The sequence below is a fragment of the Trichomycterus rosablanca genome, chromosome 4 (genome assembly GCF_030014385.1).
Source record: "Trichomycterus rosablanca isolate fTriRos1 chromosome 4, fTriRos1.hap1, whole genome shotgun sequence".
NCBI lineage: Eukaryota > Metazoa > Chordata > Actinopteri > Siluriformes > Trichomycteridae > Trichomycterus > Trichomycterus rosablanca.
Genome location: NC_085991.1, coordinates 2,352,935 through 2,379,441, shown reverse-complemented (window position 1 = coordinate 2,379,441; position 26,507 = coordinate 2,352,935). Strand labels below are relative to the sequence as shown.

The 26,507-nt window shown below is 45.0% G+C and overlaps 1 protein-coding gene across 1 annotated transcript; it reads left to right on the top strand.

Annotated features, from left to right (window-relative positions):
• The first annotated feature begins 216 nt into the window (after positions 1-216).
• Positions 217-26,507, top strand: slc25a36a (solute carrier family 25 member 36a). The gene is made up of 7 exons (XM_062993793.1): positions 217-295; positions 8,587-8,751; positions 10,063-10,140; positions 12,648-12,748; positions 18,681-18,747; positions 18,886-19,175; positions 21,469-26,507. The coding sequence occupies exons 1-7, from the start codon at positions 255-257 to the stop codon at positions 21,660-21,662; spliced, it is 936 nt and encodes a 311-aa protein (XP_062849863.1). The 5' UTR covers positions 217-254; the 3' UTR covers positions 21,663-26,507.

Sequence of the window (26,507 nt, the reverse complement as noted above, 5' to 3'; positions counted from 1 at the left end):
TAAACACAGCATTACTATAAACCCTTCAAACTCTGCATTACACGGGTCATACAGAGGCTCGTTATTGCAGATCCGGACCGGGCGCGGATGAGCGAGCGGCGGCTGATCACGTTTGCAGTCATTGATCCGAATTGAATCGACCTTGGTGGCTGGAGCAGAAATCGCCGCGGGTTCGGGTGTTTGCTGGCGGATCCTCCCGTCCGCCGCTCGCCTCGTCTGGTTTAGAGAAGCTGAGGAGAGAAGAATGATAAAGGATGAGTCAGAGGGACACGCTGGTTCATCTGTTTGCTGGAGGGTGAGTCGCCCTGCAATGATGGGCATTCTGAATCTTTTCAGTGAGTCATAATAATAGCTTCGGTTCACCCATAAGAGTCGACTCCCTGATCTCTTTTCATTTAGTAGCATTGCCCCTGCATAATGTAACCTCAACCAACCAACCCCAAAATGTCAAAAGTTTGTTAAATAGGGGGATAGTCACGTTTGGCTGTAATTTAAATAATATACAAGTTAGTTTCTAATAGATTACAGAACTGTGTAACCCCAGAGCTAGCTAGATAGATAAAGAGATAGATAGATAGATAGACAGGTATAGATAGTAGGATAGACAGACAAATAGATTGACAGTTACATAGATAGATAGACAGACAGACAGACAAATAAATAAAGAGATAGACAGAGAGACATAGATAGAGAGATAGACAGAAAGTGAGATAGACAGATAGATAGACAGATAGACAGATAGATAGATAGAGAGACAGACAGACAGAGAGAGAGAGAGAGAGAGAGAGAGATAGATAGATAGATAGATAGATAGACACGGATGGATGGATGGACGGACGGACAGACAGACACAGATGGATGGATGAATGGATGGCTAGACAGACAGATAGATAGATAGACACAGATAGACATAGATAGATAGATAGACAGACAGACAGACAGACACGGATGGATAGATGGATGGATGGATAGATAGATAGATAGATAGATAGACACGGACAGACGGACAGACAGACAGACACGGATGGATGGATGGATAGATAGATGGATGGACGGACGGACACAGATAGACAGACATGAATGATAATGATGACCAGTGACGTCACTGTGTCTGTGCCAAGTAAAGGTCATCTACATTCTCCATACTGCGTTTTCAATAATGCATTGTGCATTTTAGTTCATACCGCCACATTTATTCAAGTTCTATCTTTGCATAATAATATGACATCAATCCAAATTCTTAATAAGTTGTTTTGTTAAAGAAAGAAGAGTGAAAGTTTTTTTTATTCCTCCCAAGATCTGCAGTTGCATGGTGTTTCACTTTCTTTCATTTTCAGCAAGTTCTATATCCTGGTCAAGGTCGTAAAATGTTTACATTCCTCCTGCCAGTCAGGACAGACTGTTAACATTTCATATCTTCATATATCATACAGATAAAAATGTTGCAGGTGCCAAACACATCCTGCTTTACCTTACTTTCTAATCATTAGGGCTAAAATCCGACCTCAGTACCTTTAACATGCTTTATGAATTTAGATGGTCAGTCAGCGCTCAGCTGTTGGATTTGTGCGTTCATTCTTTATTTGGCCTTCCGAACAAATCAGGACTGGAAATCCAAATACAAGACCCTTGCTGCGTTGTCATACTTGCACCTAGTTGCAAAATTGAACTTAGGTTATCTCTGACTTGCACGTTCTAAATTCCAGCTGAGCACATCTGATCATTATTTAATGGTTCGTTTCTTGATTAATTCATTAATTTTATTCTCCTGCTGTTATACTGTTTAAACGTTCTTTTGCGCTAGACGGTCATCGGATGAGGACTTTAAAGGTCCACTGGGTCGATTTTGGCTGTATTGGAATGAAGATGCTGTCAGTTCAGTTGGACACCTTGACCCCACCACCAAAACCTCATCTCCTTTATACAGAGAAGGCTTCTAATACAAAATCAGCTCTTTGATTTACTCAAATCATTGTATTTTGCAGTATTTTTGCATACGTTTCTCACAACATGGTTACCTTAAGTTGGGAATCATTTAGCAAGGGCATTGTTTTGATTCACAAGCAGTGAAGACGAGCTTGAATAAAGGGCTTTTGGGGGCTTCGGTTGAGCAGAAGAAATGTAAACAGGCCAGCCAGGTTTGTGTTTATTCAGATGTTTGTTATTCATACTGATCCTACCTTTAATTTTATAAAATGACTCGTCACTGAGCCGATTTCAAGAGTTCAGATAAAAGAGCCGATTAAAGGAATCGACTCACACGAACGATACATCACCGTTGTTGACTGTAATAACAAGCATTTCTAGCTCATTTTGTCTTAATTGTTTTATATTTTTCCTCACATACTTACCGACATTGATTTCTTATTTTAATCATTTAAATTCATTAATTCTCGGTCTCGACAAACCTGAGTGAATCCTCATCCAGGCCTGAGCTACCGGTTAACCACTAACCACACGTTATTGCTGCACGTTATTTAAGCCGATAACGCAAATTATCAGCAGTTTAAGCTCACATTTATGTAATTTAAAATGATTTTATATGATTACAAACAAATCGGCGAGATGAAGTAGATATTTCTAGCTGTAGTGTAGTTAGGATTTAAAAATGAACGCTATAACGGTAAATCAACGTACGCTCTGGTTGCGTCCTAAATCACCACACCTGCACTACATAGGCCGCCTTTATAACATTCCAAGCCATTATAGTTAGCACCTGTTTGCGTACTATGTAGTACAGTAGTATGTGATTTTTGGACGTGACCCAGTCCAAGTCACAACCTCTGGTCACAGAAGTTTCTGGAATGTCATCACACTGTAGCGCTTTGTATTGGCATCGTGATTGTCAAATACATTAAAAAAAAATATATATATATATGAGGGGAAAATTGTATGTTTAGAAATGAATAAATGTTTACATTTATGACTGTCGCTTTAAACCGTGTCGAGTTGTAGTTACTATGGTAACTGCCAGTCCCATAATTTCAATGTGACAAGAAATACGGCTGCGTCCCAAATAAGACAAATAACACTTACTAGGCCGCCTTTCTAACATTCTGTGTTATTCTGCTATGCACTTATTTGTACACTATGTAGTACAGTAGTATGTGGTTTTGGACGTGACCCACTGTTACCTCATGCTGTATGGTCCAACTGTGCTTTCAGAAGTTTCTGGAATATTGATATATTACTTAAACTTTCCAAGCTCCTCATAGTTTAAGTTATTTATCAGTATATTAGTATATAATACATAAGTTATTATGTTTGAGAAAGAAAAACGATGCATTCAAAGCCAACAACACTGTACCTAGTGTCAAGCGTGGTGGTGGTGTTACGCTTGAACTGTTTCTCTGCGATTGAACAATAAATATGGACATTTGTCATTCTAAGATTCTTGAATATTGGATGCAAAGACTTGAAACACCTCGAGACTGCTTTTGGAATGACCTCTTAAGATTGTTAAAAAGTCAAGTCTGTGGTAGTACGTTCAAATTGGGGTGCCAAACCTGTTTAGACTTGCTGGTTTATTACTGGGATCTACCAGTTGATGCCATGATTGACATGAAGGGTGGACACTGTTTCTTTCATTTTTGTTTGTTCCCATAGCATAGCTACGCCTCAGCTCAGCTAAAGCACCGCTAATCTAGAAAGTTTTCATTCATCAGTAGCCAGTTTGTGCCTTTTTTGCATTTTTCCTTTTGTAACCTGCACTGTTTGTGAAGATGAGTGCGCAACCCATCACAAAGAAACCAACAATGGTTCCATTCGGGCGAGAACGCTGCAAGTCAATTTTTGCCGGACAGTTTTGGAACCTGCTGGCTGAGGAGAAATATCCAAACGTAAAAATGTGCCACATATTTGACAGCATTTTTTTTTTTTGGATCAACCTACTTATGCAAATCAGCCTTTTCCCACATAAAATAATGAAGTCTAAATATGGGTCCACCCTTAATGATGAACACTTGGAAGCTGGTTGAGAATCGGTATCAGCAGCTCCTGTCCAGACTACATAAACCTGACCGACAGCATTCAGTGTAAATCATCAGTCAAGTCAAGTCAAATGTATTTATATAGCGCTTTTTACAATAGACATCGTCTCAAAGCAACTTTACAAAATCCAGGACCAACAGATACAAAAACCCCTGTTGAGCAAGCCGAGGGCGACAGTGGCAAGGAAAAACTCCCTTCAAATTACAGGAAGAAACCTTGAGAGGAACCAGACTCAGCAGGGCCCGTCCGTCTTGGGTGGCCTGGAGGATACTTCAAATGAATAAGATTTACACAAATCATACAAACACAGAATTAAAATAAACTAAGAGTTATAACTAGCAATCAATAAATAAATAATAATATTTATTTACTGGGTTATTATTCAGTCCAGTCTGTAATGAAGTCGGTAGTGAGTTCTTGACATTCTTGGTGCAAACACGCCAGGTCCCGTCACATCCGTCAGCATTATGATAAGGTCAGTGTGATTTTTCAGTCGCTTGCCCTGTAATGATGAATATCAACATAGGAACTGAAGCGCATTAAAAAAATTATGAGGCCAATCTTAAAAAGTAGATCGGGGTGACCTGTCGACTGAAAATAGTAGATCTCAAGTCACGAAAGAATAAAATTCTTCTACACTTCTAAGACCAAATACATTCTTATAAAAACACTAAAGTAATGGGTACTCTTGCATTTCCCACTGCAGACCACTGTACAAGTAATGTTCTTTTCCCAGTTTCTTTACATCTGGTTCTAAACAAGCACAAGTTCACAACTGCATGTCTAACTCCATAGACTGTGTGTTAGGTGAAAGGTCATTGGAAGAATCTACAAGGAGAATTGAAGCTGTTCTGGTGGCTCTTGGTGGCCCAACATCTTACCAGGACATTTTATGTTGGTTTGTTTGTATTTGCCAAACCAATTGTATTAAACTGTAGTGGCTGCAGTTCTGTTTTTCTTCTCCAGCTAAACTGATCGCCTTTTTAACAGTTGATGAGCTCGCCAAAACATTGCACACGTTCCTTTATCCACTGTTAACCAAACACTAACGTTCTTTTAATAATTGATTGGAATTCTTTGGTTAATGGTTGGTTTATATTGGTAATACGTCTCTCAGATGTTTTACTTTGATTAGCTGCTTTTAAAAGCATCTAATGAAATTCTGTACTTTGGACCACTTGACCTGAACTGTTAAATGGTGTTTTTAATTACAGTCATCGGTCTCTAACTCCAGATTGACGCCAGATCATGAGCTTTATTTGTTTCTTCTTCGCGAGCGGCAGCCGGTTACAGCAGCTCCGTCTTTTCTTGTGTCTTTTGTAGTTTTTTATATAACCCGTGTCTTATTTTCTCACATTGTTTATCATACTTATTGTTTCTTTACCCTCTTAAGTCTGCATCTTACGTAATTTTTCAAGGTTTCTTACTAGTTGTCTTTTGCTTTCTGTCAGGACTTTCAAGAACTTGAATTAACCCTGATTTAGCCATTCCAAAAAACAATTCTGATGCGTTTTGGATGTTTGTGCCCAGTTGCACCCAAGGTTTAAGAACTTTAAAGCAATTCTGTTGACGTTCAAGTGAAATACACCATTCTGCTCGACTGGCAGTGGTGGCTCAGCGTTTAAGGTACAAGGCTAGTAATCGAAAGGTTGCTGGTTCAAGCCACACATCCGCTAGGCCCTTAAGCAAGGTCCTTAATGCCAAGTTCACACTACACGACTTTCCAATTCGTCAGGTCGCTGTACAGTTCACACTACACGACTGGATCTCTTGTAATCGGGAGTCTTTCAAGTCGGTGTGTATTTCACACTACACGACTGATCGGTGATAGGGGGTCACACACTACACCGTCTATCACCAACTGGAATCGTTTTGTCACAAAAACAAACACGAGAAGTGACGAGGGGTTTAATGATACCACGTCCAAAAATACACGTCAGCAAGTAGCGAACGATCAACACGACGATTTGGCAACACGACCAGCATGGATTGTTCTATAGTGAGTTGGAGGTTAATACATTTTTTTTTTAAATGCAGCGCGGGCGTTTTGTAGAGAACAATAAGGTCACAAATACTGTAAAATGTGTGTGTGTGTGCTGATGTATTCTGATATAAACTATATTACGCCCCTGTCCCACCTGTTTACACTCCTCCCCTGCGTTTCCCCTCACTCCGTATCTTACGTTCTCATTGGCTGTTCGACACAGCACTCATTGCCAGTCGGGCAACTCAGATTCAGATATTCAACATGCTGCAGTCGAGCCACTCGGATCGAGTTGTTGAGTAGTTCACACATAGCGATTGAGAGCTGAGTTTCGATCCCCGAGCAAACACCGAGTTGCTCCCGAGCCGGCGAGCGAAAATTCACTATCACTAGTTGTCTTTTGCTTTCTGTGAGGAGTTTCAAGAACTTGAATTGACCCTGATTTAGCCATTCCAAAACCAATTCTGATGTGACACCCAGTTGTGCCCAAGGCTTAAGAAATTGAAAGCAATTCTGTTGATCTTCCAGTGAAATACACCATTCTGCTCAACTGGCAGTGGTGGCTCAGTGTTTAAGGTGTGTTTGTTTGTTTATTATGTCATGGACAATTTAGTGTCTCTAATTCACCTCACTTTGCACGTCTTTGGACTGTGGGAGGAAACCGGAGTACCCGGAGTAAACCCACAAGGACACGGGGAGAACATGCAAACTCCACACAGAGAGTACCCGGACCGCCCCACCTGGGGATCGAACCCGGGACCTTCTTGCTGTGAGGCGACAGTGCTACCCACTTAGCCACCGTGCCGCCCAGTGGTTAAGGTACAAGGCTAGTAATCGAAAGGTTGCAGGTTCAAGCCCCACATCTGCCAGGCTGCCACTGTTGGACTCTCAATTGCTTGCAATGTATGCAGTCACAATTGTAAGTCGCGTTGGTACAGAGGTACAGTGTTGTTGGGTTTGTAAGCCTATTTTGCTTTTCTGCACCAAACAGACTTGCTAGTCGACTTGTTCAATCTTTGCTTTATCTAATGACACAACGTTCCTCCTGAAGGCTTTCTCTTTTTCCATGTTTTGCAGCGTCATATGTTTATTTTTACTCTGTCGTATTTTCCCAAAACCAACAACAAGCTCAAGAAAGAACTCAAATTCAGGACAGGACAAAGAGGAATGTGTTCCAATCGAAACATTTGGTCTCTGGTTTTTCTAAAGCTGCAGAAACCGTGTACCGTTCGTCCAACAGTCGTCAGGTCGTCTGCAGAACTTTGGAGGAATCTTTGAATCTTTGCAGCACCGAATGCGTGTCGAGGTGCTTCAGAATGTTTCTGAGCAGCATCGTAAAACCAAAGCCGGCTTTGTTTTGGCCCTGACTGAGTTACGGGATCGTATTTCTACACACGGCCTCCAGCGAGCGAGAGAGAGAGAGAGAGAGCGACTTCCAGCACCAACGAACTGGGGGAAAGTAGGCCGAAGGTCACGGTGGAAGCCGGCGTAATGTGGGCCGTCCTGCCGAAAGGCGTGGGGGTAAAAATAGTCTCGCAGAGGAACTCGACGAAATCAAAGCTTGTTGCTTTGAAGATAAAAACAAAACACGGCTGTAAAATAATAACGCACGGCAATTACGATACACAGAATAACACACGATTAAAGTTTAACTCCCGGGACTCATTGTGCACCATGATTGAAAGCTGTTAGTGCTCTCGTCCAGTTATTTATGACACTTTGATATCACGTGCGCTCAGGTTCAGATCACACAACATGCTTTCTTTTAGTCATGTTTAATTCCCTTCTGCGACTCCTCTCATTTCATTTCATTTTCAGCATTTAGCAGACGCGTTTATCTAAAGCGACTTACACAATGAGCAGAACACGATGAGCAATTGAGGGTTAAGGGCCTCGCTCAGGGACCCAACAGTGGCAACTTGGTGGTGGCGGGGCTTGAACCGGCAACCTTCTGTTTACTAGTCCAGTACCTTAACCACTGAGCCTCTCCCGCCTGCACCACCCCCACACTGGCCTTACACTAGCTGACATTTGTTCCCCTTTTTCTCTTAGTCGTTTCCAGTTCCCTCACCCTGTTCAGATTTGCAGTGCGGTTTCTGCTGCGCCGCTTCTTTTCACCGACCAGCGCCAGGTTTCCAACACAGAGCCACAGAGAGCGTACGGCAAGTCATGCTGTGCTTTATCGGAATCCCCCACCGCTTGTTTCATAGCCTCGACCAATCCTGGGGGTTGGGGAAACCTCGTCCGACCCAACCTCATCAGTCTCTGACTCCAAAAGTATCTGGACGCCAGATTATGAGCTTTTTTTGTTTCTTATTCGCGAGCGGCAGCCAGTTACAGCAGCTCCGTGCTTCTTTATATAACCCATGTCTTCATTTCTCATATTGTTTATCATACTTATCGTTTCTTTACACTCTTAAATCTGCATCTTACCTTATCTTACGTAATTTTTCAAGGTTTCTCACTAGTTGTCTTTTCCTAACTAGTTAAGTAAGGTTTTATCTTATCTTCAGGGACCTTATCTTATCATGCTTGCCCCCCTCCCCGTCATTACCGTTTACGGCTAGCTTTCCGTCGTTTGACCGCGTGTCCTGTCTGTTTTCGTTGCCCAGCTGCGGGGGTACGGTCGGTGCCATTTTGACGTGTCCTCTAGAGGTGGTGAAGACCAGGCTGCAGTCCTCGTCCGTGACGCTGTACATCTCTGACGTGCAGCTGAGCGCCGTGAACGGGGCCGGCGTGGCACGCGTGTCCCCTCCCGGACCCCTGCACTGCCTCAAGTGAGTAGCTTCTTTTATTTCCTCTCTTTTTTTATCTGTATGTAACGTTTTCACATCTACAGCGCCTAATATTATTGAAATATGTTTCAAAATGACCGGGTACCACACTGGATGGCCAAGCACGTTCCAGCAAGACCTCAGCGAGTCTTGTGTGTTTAAGGTTTGAGTTTGGATTGGAGGATCGCCAGTGGCCAGCTCAGCGCCCCGACCTTTACTCCACTAAACCCCTCTGGTATGAATTAGAATGCTGAATGCTAGCCAGGCCTTAAGGTCCAGCATCAGTGCCTGACCTATTAAATGCTCGATTTAGTGACGCAGGCATCCCAGAATAGGGGCGTGCATGGCAGGGTGGCAGGAGCAGTCGTAGCATGGTGGTTAAGGTACTGGCTAGTAATCAGAAAGTCGCTGGTTCAAGCCACACCATTGCCAGGCCTCTAACCCTCAATAGCTTAGACTGTACGCTGTACGTCGCTTTGGATTAAAGCGTCCACTGTCACGCTGACCAGTTGGACAAGACGTTCCCCGGGATGCCCTCGCTCTACCAGCGCGTCAGCTGTGCCAGGCGTAGCTGCTTCATAACCGCTGCGGTCAGCAGGTGCCCAGCCGACCGGGCGTCTCCTCCATCTTTCTGACCTCTCAGGTCTGAACAGAACGCTCTCAGGTTTGTACAGCAACACCGTGACACCACCTGAGAACGTTTCAGAACATTCGGAGGTGGTGGCTGAGGAACAAAAATGGGTTGTGTAGCCGTTCCTAAGACTCGAGGACTCCAAAGAACCACAGCGAGAGCCGTTATCTCCAATCGAATACAATGCATTAATGACTTGTGTCCGCCTCGTCAGAGTCTCTTCACACGTCCCAAAAAGCGTCTCGTTTCTGTCTGCTACCTAAGCATTGTTGAGGAAAATGTGTGTGAGGTCATCTGTCCATGAGCTGAAGCTGATGTGTAATTGGGTTATGCAGCGCACAGTGGCGCCAGTTCTGAAATAAATGGAGGGATCACGAGAACCGAATGTAGCACCAGTCTAATAAGCAAACCCACCACTGACGAGGCACGGGGCACGGGTTCGAGTCCCGGCGGGGCCACCGACAGACCTGATTGGCCGTGTCCGACGGGGGAAAATTTGTCGGCGGATTGATATTCACCTCCTTGTTGCTGCAGCAGCGACTCATTCTATTTAAAGGCTGTTTAAAGATGCAGCCACAGTGCACAGGGGAATTGAGCATATCCAAAATCAGGTTCAGTGAGGGGGAAAAGTTGAATATGACGTCGTATTGATGCTAACCTGCCCCTTTTTTTTTTATTTGTAGGTTGATTCTAGAGCGAGAAGGTCCCCGCTCACTGTTCCGCGGCCTCGGGCCTAATCTGGTGGGCGTGGCTCCGTCCAGGTATGACGACTTCCTGACTAACTTTCTTTTTAGCGTGTTTACGTACGCTAGCGATGTTACCAGCCTGTCGGGCATCTACGTACAGACGAGGTTGTGCTTGGCTGTATCTGAGGGGGGGGGAGGTCAAGGCCCGAGCCCCTGTGATGGACTGTCGTCCTGTCCAGGTTGTGTTAATGCATTGCACCCAATGATTTCAGGGAAACCGGACCCACCGCAACCCTGACCAAGATAAAATTAAATTCTTAGTGTAGAAAAATCTGTGTTGTTTTTTTTACCTTTTTGGCCTCCTGGTTACTGACTTCTCTGTGCCCGTATAACCAGGGCTAGTTTGACTTTGACTGCACAGGGATTCCTTGCTCAAAGTCACAAGGAAAATCTGAACCTGAGAGGAGGTTTGTAATCATGTGATCCAAGAACCACCAAAAGACAGTGACACTGTCCCCAGTCGAGCCAGCTTTACCTCTAGTTTTACTTTGTCTAGCTTCAAGGTCCTGATTTTTAGTTTTTTTGGCATGGAGGCGGCGACTGTTTGTTAAATCAGACCCCGTTAGTCGTGATTGGTGGAGAAATTTTTGCCTCACTAACCGTCCTCCTCACGGTGCCAGAATTTATTAGCCAGATTCTTCACCGCTCTGGTTGTTTTTAATGTTTGTGCTATATTATTCAAATGCTGATAAAATTTCATCACAAAATACTGATTATATTTATTTAATATCATTATTTTTAATAATCCGGGTTTTTATGCCCTATTTGCCCACCTTTGCCAGGGTGCCACCATTCCTGGCGCAGAATAGCCTGTCTGTCCTTTACTGGCTTCAGCGCTCACATCTGAAATGACCCGCTAGCCGGATTGGCCGGCTGTATCGAGGCCGGCGATTGGTCGAGAGCCGAGCGAGGGCGTGGCTCGGCTGGTGGAAATGACCGATCTGACCTTGTCATCTCACCGTGTGCCTCTGTAATCGAACCCAGAGGTCAATCGCAAAAGTATCCGGACACCACTGTATATTCTGATCGCATATGTGTAATAAATGATGTGCTTCTAACGTTGTGGCAAACGTTTAGGGAAGGTCCTTGCCAGCTTCTGCATTACTGTGCCCTGTGTGTTGTGTAAATACACGGTTTGGTTTGGTGAGTTGTGGAGACACCTTCGGGATGCATTGGAACCATGCTTCATAATAATGCACATGGTTTTGGAATGTTTTAACAAGCACAGGATCCTGAGCCACCCGCTAAAAACACAATAATGGTACACTAAACGGGCAGAAGTATGTGGACACCTGATCCTAATGCCTAGTTCACACAGGTCGTCGCTAGATGTGGCATCTCGGAGGCAAATCGGCGTTGGCTCTGGGCTGGAAAGTCGGCTCTCGCTCGCTATGTGTGAACTGTTCAACGACTCGATCGCTCCCAGACTTAAGAAAAATATCTAGCGTGTTAAATATCTGGACCAAAATCACGTAGTGTGAAAGATGTTGCGATCAGGCCGTGATTGTTGTGAACGCAAGATACAGAATGAGGGGAAGCCCGGTGTGGTTTTCACACTACGCGACTGATCGGCGATTAGGGGTCATTAGGGGTCACACTTCACCATCTACCATCAGGAGGAATCTCAGACGAGTCTGTCTGGTCTCTCAAACTACAGTTTGTCACGAAAACACACGTGAGAAGTGACGATGGGTTTAATGATACAACGTCCAAAAATGCACGTCGACAAGAAGCGATAGATCAAAGTTGTTTGTTGCTGATGTGCAGCGTAAAATCGAGTAGGATAAATAAATGAATCCGGGTGAAGGAGTGGATTGGGCGTGTGGCCAGCAGGGGGCGTCTGCTCTGTTCTGCAGAGAGAACTGAAAGTCAAATAAATATTTTCTGCAATGCAACGTTGGTTGTATCGTTATCATAGCACGGGCAATAATGTGTGTGTTCTGATGTATTCTGATAAAAATTATATTACGCCCCTTTTACACATATTTACACTCCTCCCCGACTTAAAAGACTCCAGATTACCAGAGATCAAGTCGTGCAGTGTGAACTTAGCATAACATGTCTCGTACAGGCCGACCGCGTTGTCCTTTTACCAGCTGCTCACCAGCCCACAATGAATTTGAAATGAATTAGCTGAAACTTAATCAGCGTTAACTTTTGGATTCAGAGCTCGGCTACGTGGCGTAACACCTCTGCCTGGTTCCTGTGTGTTTACGGAACAATACTGTGTTTGGCTCAAGCCTTGAAAAGCAAACGACAAAACACAACCTGGCAGTGATGGAGCTTGAACCTGCAACCTTTTGATTACAGGTCCTGTACCTTAACCGCTAGGCTACAACCACCCATTTTTTCTGAACGTTTGCTTGCTGGTCGGATCCACTGAGGCCGGTCGGTCGTGCTCATGCTGTATTTCGAGTCTTATGGTTCCTCTTCAAACAAGAACTAGGAACTATTTTTTCTGTTTAATCTTTTGATGCTGGCGGTCTGGATTGATCGTCCGTCTGTTTTTTTACCCCCCACAGAGCGATTTACTTCGCGGCGTACTCGACGGCTAAAGAGAAGCTGAATGGCGTCCTGGAATCCGACTCGACGCAGGTCCACATGGTCTCCGCCGGCCTCGCAGGTACGAATCGTGCTGATTTTCGTTTCTTACCTGAATCTTAATGTGAGATACTGAATGTTTGAACTAAAATGGTACTCTGAGTAGTTTCTATTGAAATATAGACATTATTATAAATTTGATGATGCAGGTTTAGAGAAGTCTGGAAGTTTAGTGGAAACGTTTTCCAGGATTTTTTTGGCACCTTATTCCGAAAGCACAACTACAGACTTTAAGGATCATTTTTGTATTTAAATAAAAGCACCTAATAATTTTGGGCACTCGAGTGGCACACTGGTCTCTAATGCTGGAGCTCGAGGCTGAGGAGAGGCTTTTTTTTGTGGGGCTGCCACTAAAAACAATTTTTCTATCGATTAATCTATACTATACTATTTTATCGATTAGTCGATTAATCTAAACAATTAATATTCCTCCAAAAAATTTAATTCAGAATCTTATTTAAGCTTCTTTTATTTTAACAACAAACTGTACGTTATAATAATGTAACACAGAACTAAATGTAAACAGGGTTTATGTCCATATTATCATATTCTCAAGCGCTCCATATTAAACAGAGTGCAGCACGTGTTTATGGTACACAAAGCAAAGTGCTTCAATTCATAGCAGAAATAAAATACTTAGATGTAGCCACGTCTCATAACGACAGATTGAGCCCAGATTCTAACCTCCACATTCAACGCAACGGTTTAACTGAACTCGCTAAGAAATACGGTATTCCAAGATCTCCGCAATTATTGTAACAATATAGACGTAAAAATGCGCCCTAACTGAACTCGCTAAGAAATACGGTATTCTCCGCGATTAAGAAGCGTAATGAAACAATATAGACGTGCTACACGGCGCTGGTGCTGCTGTGGTACCATCAAAGCTTTACACAGTGAACAAACCAGCATTTAGTTTTGTGCCAGTTTTAAGTATCACCAAATTTTGGATGATTTGGGTCGTGGAAAACTTTGATCTTCTCTTTGAAAGCTCTACAATCATCCTCTGACGGCTGAAGACGGTGTTTTTTAAGACGGCGCTTAATGCTGCCAACCAGTGACTGGACCAAATACGACTCAGGTCCTGCACACAGTGAGTAGTGCTGAGGGAATCATATGAACGCTTATATGAACGGAGACGTATTAGAAATTAAAAAGGATCATTTATAAACGGTTTTAAAAACGACTTAAAATGTGTTGACATCATCAACTAGGTCAACCAATCGCGGCAGCCCTAGTTTTTTGACCCCAATACGCTGCCGTTTCCGCATGACTTTTAGCCGTGATCGTTGGAGAAATTTTTGCCTCACTAACCATCCTCCTCACGGTGCCAGAATCCATAAGCCAGATTCTTAACCATTCTGGAACTGTTCATTCAGTTCATTCAATACCACAAATTAATAAAAGAATCATTTTTGGGCACTCGGGTGGAACAGCGGTCTCTAATACTGAAGCTCACAAGTTCGACTCGGCAGGGTCACCGAAGGGGCGTCCATCGCCATCTCGGTGCCAGCACAAGCGCTGTGGGATTCTCCTAGAGCCTGAGCACAGCATGAGAATCCACCGCTGGCTGGTGTAAAAGACTCTCCCTCCTGTTCACAGTCAAGCGAGCTTCATCAGCATGGGGCTTGAAGACCTGTGTTTAAAAGCGGCTTTTAAATCACGGCAGGTTTAGAAGATTCGTCAAGGTTTTTGGATGAAACGTGACCACCTGGGTAAACAAGCCAGTGTGGGGTGTTTTTTTTTTGTTTTTTTTTTGCCAACCTTGGTGGAGAGGCCACTGTTCCACGTGCTTTATACCAAGCTGCTGTTTGTGAGCAGCACATGCAAAGAAAAAACCTTCCGACCTCAAGTACGTACAATATGTTTTTTGGGTCTGTTTGCGTGCTAACACGGAGCAAACCAATCGTCGCTAATGGGGCGAAACTTTTAGCCCGACAGCTAATAAGACCAACAGTGTGACGTCATCAGATCCTTGAAGTCTGCGTTGTGCTTTCCTCTCCCTCTTTATTCCCCCTTTTTTTGTTTTTGTTTTTTCTTCTACCTTTCGAGGGCCGGAGGACACAAAAATCCTAGCATGCCAGTGTGCCACTAAACAGTCTGGCTTCACACGCTGTCTGTCTCGTGTGTAATAGCGGCCGTTAGCAGGGCGCTACGCTAACTTGTAGGGTGCCATGCGCGCTGGGCGGCGGTCCTCGCGGGCGGAAAACCGGGACGCCTCAGGTAGTCACTTCTCATCTCACTGGTATGATCATGATTCTGCTAATGATGATGATGATGATGATGATGACATTGATGTAGCAGCTTTAGTTAGCATGTAGCTTCTCTTATTTGTCTTTGTAATTGCAGCCGATTCGATCCTGTAGGTTATTGTGGGGTCGAAGGGATTAAAAAAGAATCATTATGAATGTAGACAGCACTCACAAATGCTAACCTTGTCGTTATACGCAAGATTTCGGACTGTACATGTGATCAGTTCTGAATTTTATCGGCTAAAAAAAATCAATAATTGGCTAATTGTTGATTGATTGGACCCTGAATACCGCCACATAGCCGCCGCATGCTACCAGGGTACTGAGGACCAGGGTTCGGTCCTTGGTGGAAATAAATGACTGGTACAGAATGCTGTGGCCGGGTCTCACCGGGTCGGGCCGCGTTAGTTTACGTTGCCTTTCTGATCTCATGAAGCAGTATAGCCCACCTTCAGCTCTTTGTTTCGCTGATGCAGAACCTCTCATCAGCCCGAGCCCTGGAATGGGAATCGGCTATGCATTACTGACGCTTTATAGCACTAACATTGCAATTAAAAAACTAAAACCTGACATTAGTATTTAGTTTTGGCGCTGTATAAATAATTTCACTATCATTTTGTATTTTGACATTGATGGCGAGGTTAGCATTTGTACTCTTACTAGCACTGCTTTACCCGCTTTAACTAAATGTTGGGCCCTTGAGCAAGGCCCTTAACCCTCAATTGCTTAGATTACTATAAACTGTCACAGTACTGTAAGTCGCTTTGAATAAAAGCGTCCGCATTGGGGTTGATTTAATGTTTGTGGGTGAGGTTGAGGGCGGAGCTTGGGATTGTTTTTTTTCTGGGCGGGGCTTGGGATAGTTCTGTTTTGAGGGCGGGGCTTGGGGATGATTTTAGGATTGTGAGTGGGGATGAGGGCGGGGCTTGGGATTGGTTTGACATGTTTTACATGGATTTAAGATTGTGGGTGGGGTTAAAGGCAGAGCTTGGGTTTGTTCTGTTTTCTGGGCGGGGCTTGGTCTTTAAATTGTGGGTGGGTGTTTAGGGCGTGGCTTGGGATTGTTCTGTTTTTAGGGCGGTGCTTGGGATTGTTTTTTAAAATTGTGGGTGGGTGTTAAGTGTGGGGTTTGGGATTGTTCCATTTTGAGGGCAGGGCTTGGGATTATTCTGTTTTCTGGGCGGGGCTTGGTTTTAGGATTGTGGGTGGGGTTAAGTGCAGGGCTTGGGATTGTTCCATTTTGAGGGCGGGGCTTGGGATTTGTTTTAAAATTGTGGGTGAGTGTTAAGGGTGGGGCTTGTTCTGTTTTGAGGGCGGGGCTTGTGATTGTTCTATTTTGAGGGCGGGGCTTGGGTTTGTTCTATTTTGAGGGCGGGGTTTGGGATTGTTCTATTTTGAGGGCGGGGTTTGTGAATGTTCTATTTTGAGGGCGGGGCTTGGGTTTGTTCTATTTTGAGGGCGGGGTTTGTGAATGTTCTATTTTGAGGGCGGGGCTTGGAATTGTTCTATTTTGAGGGCGGGGCTTGGGTTTGTTCTATTTTGAGGGCGGGGCTTGGGATTGTTCTATTTGGAGGGCGGGGCTTGGGGGTTCTTTTTTTCTGTTTTGTGGGTGGGGCTTGGAATCAATTTTGATGTTTGTGGGTGAGGTTGAGGGCGGAGCTTGGGTTTGGGTTTTTAGGATTGTGGGTGGGGTTTAGATGAATAGCTCCGCCCCCTGCTGCTTGTGACTGTGGTACAGAACAGCCTGTGTCTATTTTAGGCCTGTACTGAGCCAGCCTGCTCCAACCTCCCCCCCCATATCTGCAGGTTCCGTCCTGCAGCTGTGAGGAGGAGCTTTGCTTCTCCCCGTGAGTACTCGCCATAGATACCATCTCTCTCTATCTCTCTATCATCCTCCTTCACCCTGTCTACAGCCCCCTGTGACCATGTTTTTAGTCACTGCTGCGCACCAGCGCATTAGGAATGTTATAGAAAAAAGCAGCTTTTAACAGCGTCTCCACAGTCTGATGTTTCATTATTCTGCTTTATTTATCAGCATCAGTGTTTAGAAAAGAGTCTCTAAGACTAGAAAGCCAATACATTTAAAGAACCACATTCTTAACACAATAAAAATATGTAAAAAGCACAAATTCCCACAGACACACCCCCAAAACAAGAAAAATACTCAGAAACTCTTGCTTTTAGCCTCATACAGGCACAAATCTCCACAGACACACTCCTAAAACGAGATTAATCCTTAGAAAGCCTTGCTTTTAGCCTCAAACAGGTACAAAGGGCCTTCCCTAAGCTGTTGTGGCTGAAACACATGAATTCAAAAATTTGACGGGTTGTTCCAATACTTTTGTCCATATAGTGTAGCATACACCGACCAGGCATAACATTATGACCACTGACAGGTGAAGTGAATAACACTGATTATCTCTTCATCACGGCACCTGTTATTTTATCCTCAGAGTTGATGTTAGAAGCAGGAAAAATAAGCGAGCGTGAGGATCTGAGGGCCAAATTGTGATGGCTAGACGACTGGGTCAGAGCATCTCCAAAACTGCAGCTCTTGTGGGGTGTGTCCCGGTCTGCAGTGGTCAGTATCTATCAAAAGTGGTCCAAGACAGGAACAGTGGTAAACCGGCGACCAAGGCTCATTGATGCACGTGGGAAGCGAAGGCTGGTCCGTGTGGTCCGATCCAACAGACGAGCTCCTGTAGCTCAAACTGCTGAAGAGGTTCATGCTGGTTCTGATAGAAAGGTGTCAGAATACACAGAGCAGCACAGTTTCTTGGGGCTGCATAGCCACAGACCAGCCGAAAGCGCCAACAATGGGCACGTGAGCAGTGGACGAAGGTGGCCTGGTCTGATGAATCAGGTTTTCTTTTACATCACGTGGATGGCCGGGTGCGTGTGCGTCGCTTACCTGGGGAACACACGGCACCAGGATGCACTATGGGAAGAAGGCGAGCCGGCGGAGGCGGTGTGATGCTCTGGGCGACGTTCTGCTGGGAAACCTCGGGTCCTGCCATCCATGTGGACGTTACTTTGACCCTTACCACCTACCTCAGCATTGTTGCAGACCGTGTTCACCCAAACGAGTGCTGGACAAACGAGTCCGACCCAACAACTTACAGGAGTTAAAGGATCTGCTGCTGACATCTTGGTGCCGGATACCACAGCACACCTTCAGGGGTGTAGTGGAGTCCATGCCTCGATGAGTCAGGGCTGTTTTGGCAGCAGAAGGGGGGGCCAACACAGTATTAGGAAGGTGGTCATAATGTTATGCCCGATCGGTGTACCTATGTATAAGACGTTAATATGATATAAACACATAAAGAAAAAAGTCGCGTCTTTATCGCGTCTGCAGCTGAAACATATTTAAAAATATTAAACATTATTTGGTGCAGCCGACAACGGCGGTGTTTTTATGGCACGTGAAGCACGTTTATTATTTTATATTATTAATAAACCGTTTTATCTGCGGTTAAAGATACGGCCGCATTCCTGAGCGGCACACCCAGACGCGGCGGCTCCAATTTCACCCCCGATAAAAAACAAACAGGCCATAAAAACACCTCCCAGAGTTCCGCCGCACCTCTTCACAACGCCAAGAGTCTCCTTCTGTCGTCAGGACTTTAAACTCTCCTCAGTAGAATGAAATGCTGGGTGATGATGTCACTTCCTTCGTCTGATTCCTGCGTGTTTTGTTCCCAGGGTTCACCGCCATCACGGCCACCAACCCCATCTGGCTCATAAAGACCCGCCTGCAGCTGGACGCCAGGTCAGTCGCTACCGTTTCTGTTTTACATTGTGTGTGTGTTTACAACGTGAGAGTCAGTCTAGGCTAGACATAAAACCCTGACCAGCCCAAGCAGTGTCCCAACCAGACTCCTCTAACGCATCTGTGTCCCCCGCTCAGGAACCGCGGCGAGAGGCGCATGAGCGCGTTCGAGTGCGTGCGGCGGGTGTACCGTGCCGACGGGCCGCGCGGCTTCTACCGCGGCATGTCGGCCTCCTACGCCGGCATCTCAGAGACTGTCATTCACTTTGTCATCTACGAGAGCATCAAGCGAAAGCTCCTCGAGTCCAAGGCCAGCGCCAACGTGGACGACGAGGACGAGTCGGTCAAGGACGCCTCTGACTTCATCGGCATGATGCTGGCCGCCGCCACCTCCAAGACCTGCGCCACGTCCATCGCCTACCCGCACGGTAGGTACCCGCCTCTGTCTCTGCTAACAAGAGGGTAATGGGAGTTGGCAGACGCCTGACTAGTCGGACTTCTCATTTCCAAAACATGGTCGTTAATATGATTTTGTCCTTCCTTCCTTTGCTGCCGTAACAGCCTCAAAGAGGCACAAATCCCCACAGACACACTCCCAAAACAAGATTAATCTTCAGAAAGCCTTAGTTTGTGCACAAATCCCCACAGACACACTCCCAAAACAAGATTAATCCTCAGAAAGCCTTGCTCATATCCTCATATAGGCACAAATCCCCACAGACACACTTCCAAAACAAGAGTAATCACCAAAAAGCCTTGCTTATAGCCTCAAACAGGCACAAATCCCCACAGACACACTCCCAAAACAAGATTAATCCTCAGAAAGCCTTACTTTCAGTCGCATACAGGCACAAATCCCCACAGACACTCCCAAAACAAGAAAAATTACCTCAGAAAGCCTTGCTTTTAGCTTTAAACAGGCCCAAATTCCCACAGACACACTCCCAAAACAAGATTAATCTTCAGAAAGCCTTGATTTGTGCACAAATCCCCACAGACACACTCGCAAAACAAGAAAAATTACCTCAGAAAGCCTTGCTTATAGCCTCATATAGGCACAAATCCCCACAGACACACTCCCAAAACAAGTTTAATCCTCAGAAAGCCTTGCTTATAGCCTCATATAGGCACAAATCCCCACAGACACACTCCCAAAACAAGTTTAATCCTCAGAAAGCCTTGCTTATAGCCTCGTACAGGCACAAATCCCCACAGACACACTCCCAAAACAAGTTTAATCCTCAGAAAGCCTTGCTTATAGCCTCATATAGGCACAAATCCCCACAGACACACTCCCAAAACAAGTTTAATCCTCAGAAAGCCTTGCTTATAGCCTCAAACAGGCACAAATCCCCACAGACACACTCCCAAAACAAGATTAATCCTCAGAAAGCCTTGCTTATAGCCTCATATAGGCACAAATCCCCACAGACACACTCCCAAAACAAGATTAATCCTCAGAAAGCCTTACTTTCAGTCGCATACAGGCACAAATCCCCACAGACACTCCCAAAACAAGAAAAATTACCTCAGAAAGCCTTGCTTTTAGCTTTAAACAGGCCCAAATTCCCACAGACACACTCCCAAAACAAGATTAATCTTCAGAAAGCCTTGATTTGTGCACAAATCCCCACAGACACACTCGCAAAACAAGAAAAATTACCTCAGAAAGCCTTGCTTATAGCCTCATATAGGCACAAATCCCCACAGACACACTCCCAAAACAAGTTTAATCCTCAGAAAGCCTTGCTTATAGCCTCATATAGGCACAAATCCCCACAGACACACTCCCAAAACAAGTTTAATCCTCAGAAAGCCTTGCTTATAGCCTCATATAGGCACAAATCCCCACAGACACACTCCCAAAACAAGTTTAATCCTCAGAAAGCCTTGCTTATAGCCTCGTACAGGCACAAATCCCCACAGACACACTCCCAAAACAAGTTTAATCCTCAGAAAGCCTTGCTTATAGCCTCATATAGGCACAAATCCCCACAGACACACTCCCAAAACAAGTTTAATCCTCAGAAAGCCTTGCTTATAGCCTCATATAGGCACAAATCCCCACAGACACACTCCCAAAACAAGTTTAATCCTCAGAAAGCCTTGCTTATAGCCTCATATAGGCACAAATCCCCACAGACACACTCCCAAAACAAGTTTAATCCTCAGAAAGCCTTGCTTATAGCCTCGTACAGGCACAAATCCCCACAGACACACTCCCAAAACAAGTTTAATCCTCAGAAAGCCTTGCTTATAGCCTCATATAGGCACAAATCCCCACAGACACACTCCCAAAACAAGTTTAATCCTCAGAAAGCCTTGCTTATAGCCTCATATAGGCACAAATCCCCACAGACACGCTCCCAAAACAAGATGAATCCTCAGAAAGTTTTGGTTTGTGCACAAATTCCCACAGACACACTCCCAAAACAAGAAAAATCACCAGAAAGCCTTGCTTGTAGCCTCAAACAGGCACAAATCCCCCCACACACACTCCCAAAACAACAAAAATGATCAGAAAGCCTTGCTTATAGCCTCAAACAGGCACAAATCCCCACAGACACACTCCCAAAACAGCACCAAGAGGGTTTTAAAATTGGCTCACCATGTTTTTGCGATGCAAAGTCCAAAATAGTCACGGTCGGGTGTCCGCATACTTTTGAAAAAGTGTTGCCGTGTAGTTACCAGGCTCCTGACGAACGCTCCTCTCTCTTGCAGAGGTGATTCGAACCCGGCTCCGCGAGGAAGGCAGCAAGTACCGCTCGTTCTTCCAGACTCTGAGCGTGGTGGTACGGGAGGAGGGGTACAGAGCGCTGTACCGCGGTCTCACCACCCACCTCGTCCGCCAGATCCCCAACACGGCCATCATGATGTGCACCTACGAGCTGGTGGTCTACCTGCTCAGTGGTTAACGGAGGCGGGAGGAGGCGGGGCCAGCAGGAGGAGGGGGAGGAGGCCGGCGGACTGAGACCAGGAGCGCGTACGGAGTCCCGTTATGAGACCGAAGGAGCGGAGAAACGCACTGTATGATGGGCCGGGCCTCCAGGGGGCGCAACGGGCACAGAGGGGCGCGAGCTGCGTCCTGTTCCCAATCTAATGTGAAACGGTCCGTGGTTACGGGACTGTCCGGGAGGGGGGGGTGATGTTCCAAAATTCAGTATTTATCAAATGTAATGGGTTAACGGCGAGTGTGTTCACATGCACCAATGATCCGAAAGTATTTGGACACCTGGACATCACACAGATAGAGCTTCAGATCTTCTCACAAGACTGCATTTGTACAGCTGGCACTGATTGATCAGTCGGTGTTCCGATTCATTCCAGAGCTGTCGACCGGAGCCGAGGTCAGGTCAGGGGCGCAGCCGTACTGCAACTGGAAGGAACCTTCCCTAAACTGTTACACCACTTAGCGTGAATTCAATCATTAGAACGGGTGTCCCAATACTTTTGTCCAGATGTCCAAACTGGATTCTCGGTCATTCATAGTTAATAAATACATTTCTAAATGAATAAAAGCGTGAATTAGTCCGGTCATCCCGCCCTAGCAGACACATTGGCCAATCAGTGTCTGCTGCAGGCACTGCCGATTGTCCCCGCTAGATGGCGCCCAGCCGACCGGTGGCAACGCCGAGTTTCGAACAGAGGAGTTCAGAATCGTGGCAGTGGTGTGCTAGCGGAATATCCCGGAACTGAGTTGTCACTGAGCCCTTGGAGAAATGTAAACAAGCCGCCTCTTCTGGGTAGATTCACTACTTTAATAGCTTATTAGTAGCTTTCGGTGTGGTTCGGTGGAGACCTAGACCTTTCCAAGACTGACCTATAAGTTCGTCTTGTTCTCATTTCTCAGCGTAGTGTCAGTAATTTGGCCCCTGGAACGTGAAACGTTCTTCCATGCCTCTATAGGCAGTGTGGAAAAAGTAAGTGCGCCCCTTGATTTGCACAGAATAACTGAGAATTAAGAAACTCTAGCTTTCGGTGTGGTTCGGTGGAGACCTAGACCTTTTACTAAGTAAGTGCGCCCCTCGATTTGCCTCGTTTTATTACATTTGCCGCACTAAATAGGCGAAGCGCTTCTTTACTCCTCTGTGGAAACTGGAATTGTCACTGAGCCCTTGGAGAAATGTAAACAAGGCGACCACTTCTGGGTAGATTTACTCCTTTAGGAGCTTCTTAGTAGCTTTCGGTGTGGTTCAGGGGAGACCTAGACCTTTTCAAGACCGACCTACAAGAGCGTCTTGTTCTCATTTCTCAACGTAGCGTCTGTAATTTGGCCCCTGGAACGTGAAACGTTCTTCCATGCCTCTATACGCAGTGTGAAAAAGTAAGTGCGCCCCTCGATTTGCCTCGTTTTATTACATTTGTCACACTAAATAACTAAGAATTCGGGAACGCTGATCTTAGCCAAGGGGAAGCGCTTCTTTACTACTCTGGAATTGAGTTGTCACCGAGCCCTTGGAGAAATGTGAACAAGTTGACAACTTCTGGGTAGATTCACTACTTTAATAGTTTATTGGTAGCTTACGGTGTGGTTCGGTGGAGACCTAGACCTTTTACTAAGTAAGTGCGCCCCTCGATTTGCTCTGAATAACTGAGAATTCGGGAACCCTAAGCATAGCTAAGGTGAAGCGCTTCTTTACTCCGTAAATTGAGTTGTCACCGAGCCCTTGGAGAAATTAAAACAAGCTGCCACTTCTGGGTAGATTTACTACTTTAATAGCTTATTGGTAGCTTTCGGTGTGGTTCGGTGGAGACCTAGACCTTTTCAAGACCAACCTACAAGAGCGTCTTGTTCTCATCTTTCAATATAGCATCTGTAATTTGGCCCCTGGAACGTGAAACGTTCTTCCATGCCTCTATACGCAGTGTGAAAAAGTAAGTGCGCCCCTCGATTTGCCTCGTTTTATTACATATGTTGAATTGAGTCGTCACCGAACCCTTGGAGAAATGTAAACAAGCCAACCACTTCTGGGTAGATTCACTACATTAATAGCTTATTAGTAGTTCTCGGTGTGGTTCGGTGGAGACCTAGACCTTTCTAAGACCGACCTACAAGAGCGTCTTGTTCTCATTTCTCAACGTAGCGTCTGTAATTCGGCCCCTGGAACACAAAACGTTCTTCCGCGCCTCTATATGCAGTGTGAAAAAGTAAGTGCGCCCCTTGATTTGCTCTGAATAACTGAGAATTCAGGAACCCTAAGCATAGCTAAGGTGAAGCGCTTCTTTACTCCTTGAATTGAGTTGTCACTGAGGCCTTGGAGAAATTAAAACAAGCTGCCACTTCTGGGTAGATTCACTACTAGTTTATTTGTAGCTTTCGTTGTGGTTCAAGATTTATAATAGCGTGTTGTTCGCATCTCTCAGCATAGCATTCCTGTAGAACCTTTAATGTGACGACTCCACTCGAACGGCCCTGGAACCGAAACCGACTCCACGCAGTACCGAAGCGGTCCGAACGTAGCGCAGCAGCTATCAGATGAAGGAGTTCGTTTTCTTTTGTCCGACTTGCCGCCCCCCTTTCCTGCGTTCCACAGGCGCCGCGCCCTCCGCTTCCCAGAAATCCGTGGCGTCTCTGGTCATGTATAAATATGAATAAATGCACTATGTGGCCTTTTCTAGACCGCATTCAGATGATACATTTAATAGAGCGTGTACTATAAACCTAGTGTTTACTGTTTATGCAGGGCAGTGTTTTGCGCTCGTTCATTTTCAGAGCTGTTGTACAGATCAGTCTAAACTTCTAGTGAAGGACGTGTGTGTGTGTGTGCGAGTGTGTGTGTGTGTGTGTGCACGCGAACTGTGTATATTTATGTATGTATCTGATATTCAGTGCTCCCATGTTAATATGAACCAATTTTCATGAGCTTAAACGTTATCTTTTCCTTTGTGTTTTTATTTCCCGCCTGTTCGTCGTCCTCATGTTGCCGAGAAAAAGCCGAATATTTAATTCTGTGAGTAAACAGCCATGACGTTAAAGCCAGTCGCCTAGAATCAGTCAAAACGGCTCCGACCCATCGAGACACGGACCCCACCGGACATCCGAACGAGTCACGTGATCTCTAGTACCAGGACGTTAGCACATTAAAGGCCGAGACAAATTCGGAACACGCCTGCTTACTACTACTAATGTCCAGCAGGATTTATTTTCAAATTGTAGCTGAACAGACTAGAGAGAATTCACTGCTCGCGCTCGGATCTTCATTTGGACTTTTTGGTTTGTTTATCGTTGCGCCAATAAGTCTGTTTGCTTACATTTACATTTTCGGATATATATTACAATCTCAGCAATTGAGGATTGTTGGGACCTTGCTCAAGGGCCCAACAGTGCTGAGGCTTGAACCGGAAACCTTCTGATTACTGAACCAGTACTTTTAACCACTATGCTAAAACTGCCCCTGCTTAAATAAATATAAAAAAATTAATCATTTAAAGCGATGAATATCCTCCCCCGCTGGCCTCACCATTCCTCATGCTGCGTCACTCCCTGACCGACAATAAATATTTCCATAGAAGTAAATATAGAAATGTAGGAATTAAATAGATCTGGCAACCGGATCTGCTGCTTTTAGCTAGCTTAGCTTAGCTAGCAAACGATCTACCACAATCAGGTCGGTAGATACGTCCTTTGGGTTTAATTTCGGAACGCTGTATTGCATAAACGAACCCGGCGGAGGACATGCAGACCGCTAGACCACCGCCTCTCCCATGAGCCTTTGCGTCGGCACTTTTATATGGTGGGTTCACCATTTAGTCATTTCCGATTCCCTTGTTACGCCTCCTCTGCTTCTTGCACCGGCATGTGTGCGGCCCCCCGGCGCTTCTTTACCCCGGCCAGATATGAGTATTCACTCGCAGAGAGCCCGGTCACGCTAAGCTGCAGGTTACTTCAACCAGACAGCAGGTGTCGCTAATGCAGCAGCAATGAGGAGGAACCCCCATCCGATCAGCCCTCCCTCAGACACAGACTTGAAGAACTCCTGCTGTCAGTGGTGGTGATCTAGCGTGTTTTATGATTTATGCACCACCCCGGTGCCCCAAAATTAGTCTTTCATTGTTGGTGTAATTAATTACCAGTCTGGTATATTTCATACAGGACTAATCGTTAATTATATATTAATAAATAAAATACTACATATGCAACATTCTCACACCATGTCCGTTCATTCGGGGGTGGAGGAATACGTGTTCATATATTTCAAAATATAATTAAATTAATATTAAATAAATAGGATGTTTAACGTCCTGATCAACATACAGGGCTGAGCGACATCGTATCAGTATTGCAATTTATTAACGGTTATAACTGGCTGATATGGAAACAACTGTAAGCTTGTGAGTCAGAAATTCATTTCCCATAATTCCGCACCACGGGTTGTTTGTATGATCATCATTTTGTTGTAAAAATGTGTCGCAGTTTGATATTTTTTCCGTATCATCTGTTCACACACCCCCACCCACCCCCCGCTCGTAATAGCCGATAGCACCTCCAGGGATTCGAACCCTGGACCACATGCTGTCGTAGTGAGCAGCATAACAATAAACCTGTAATACAACACTTAGCTTCCAGAACTTGGTACTTTTGCTTCATCCATGTGCTCGACACTAACCATTCATTCACATCCATGTATTTTCCTTTTGTTGTTGTTGTTGTTGTTGTTGTTTCCTTTTTCTTGTGTAGATAAATGATGTTTTGCTGGCTGTAACATACCTCTTTTTGTACAAAATAAATCAATAAATAAAATTTACATGAACAAAATAAA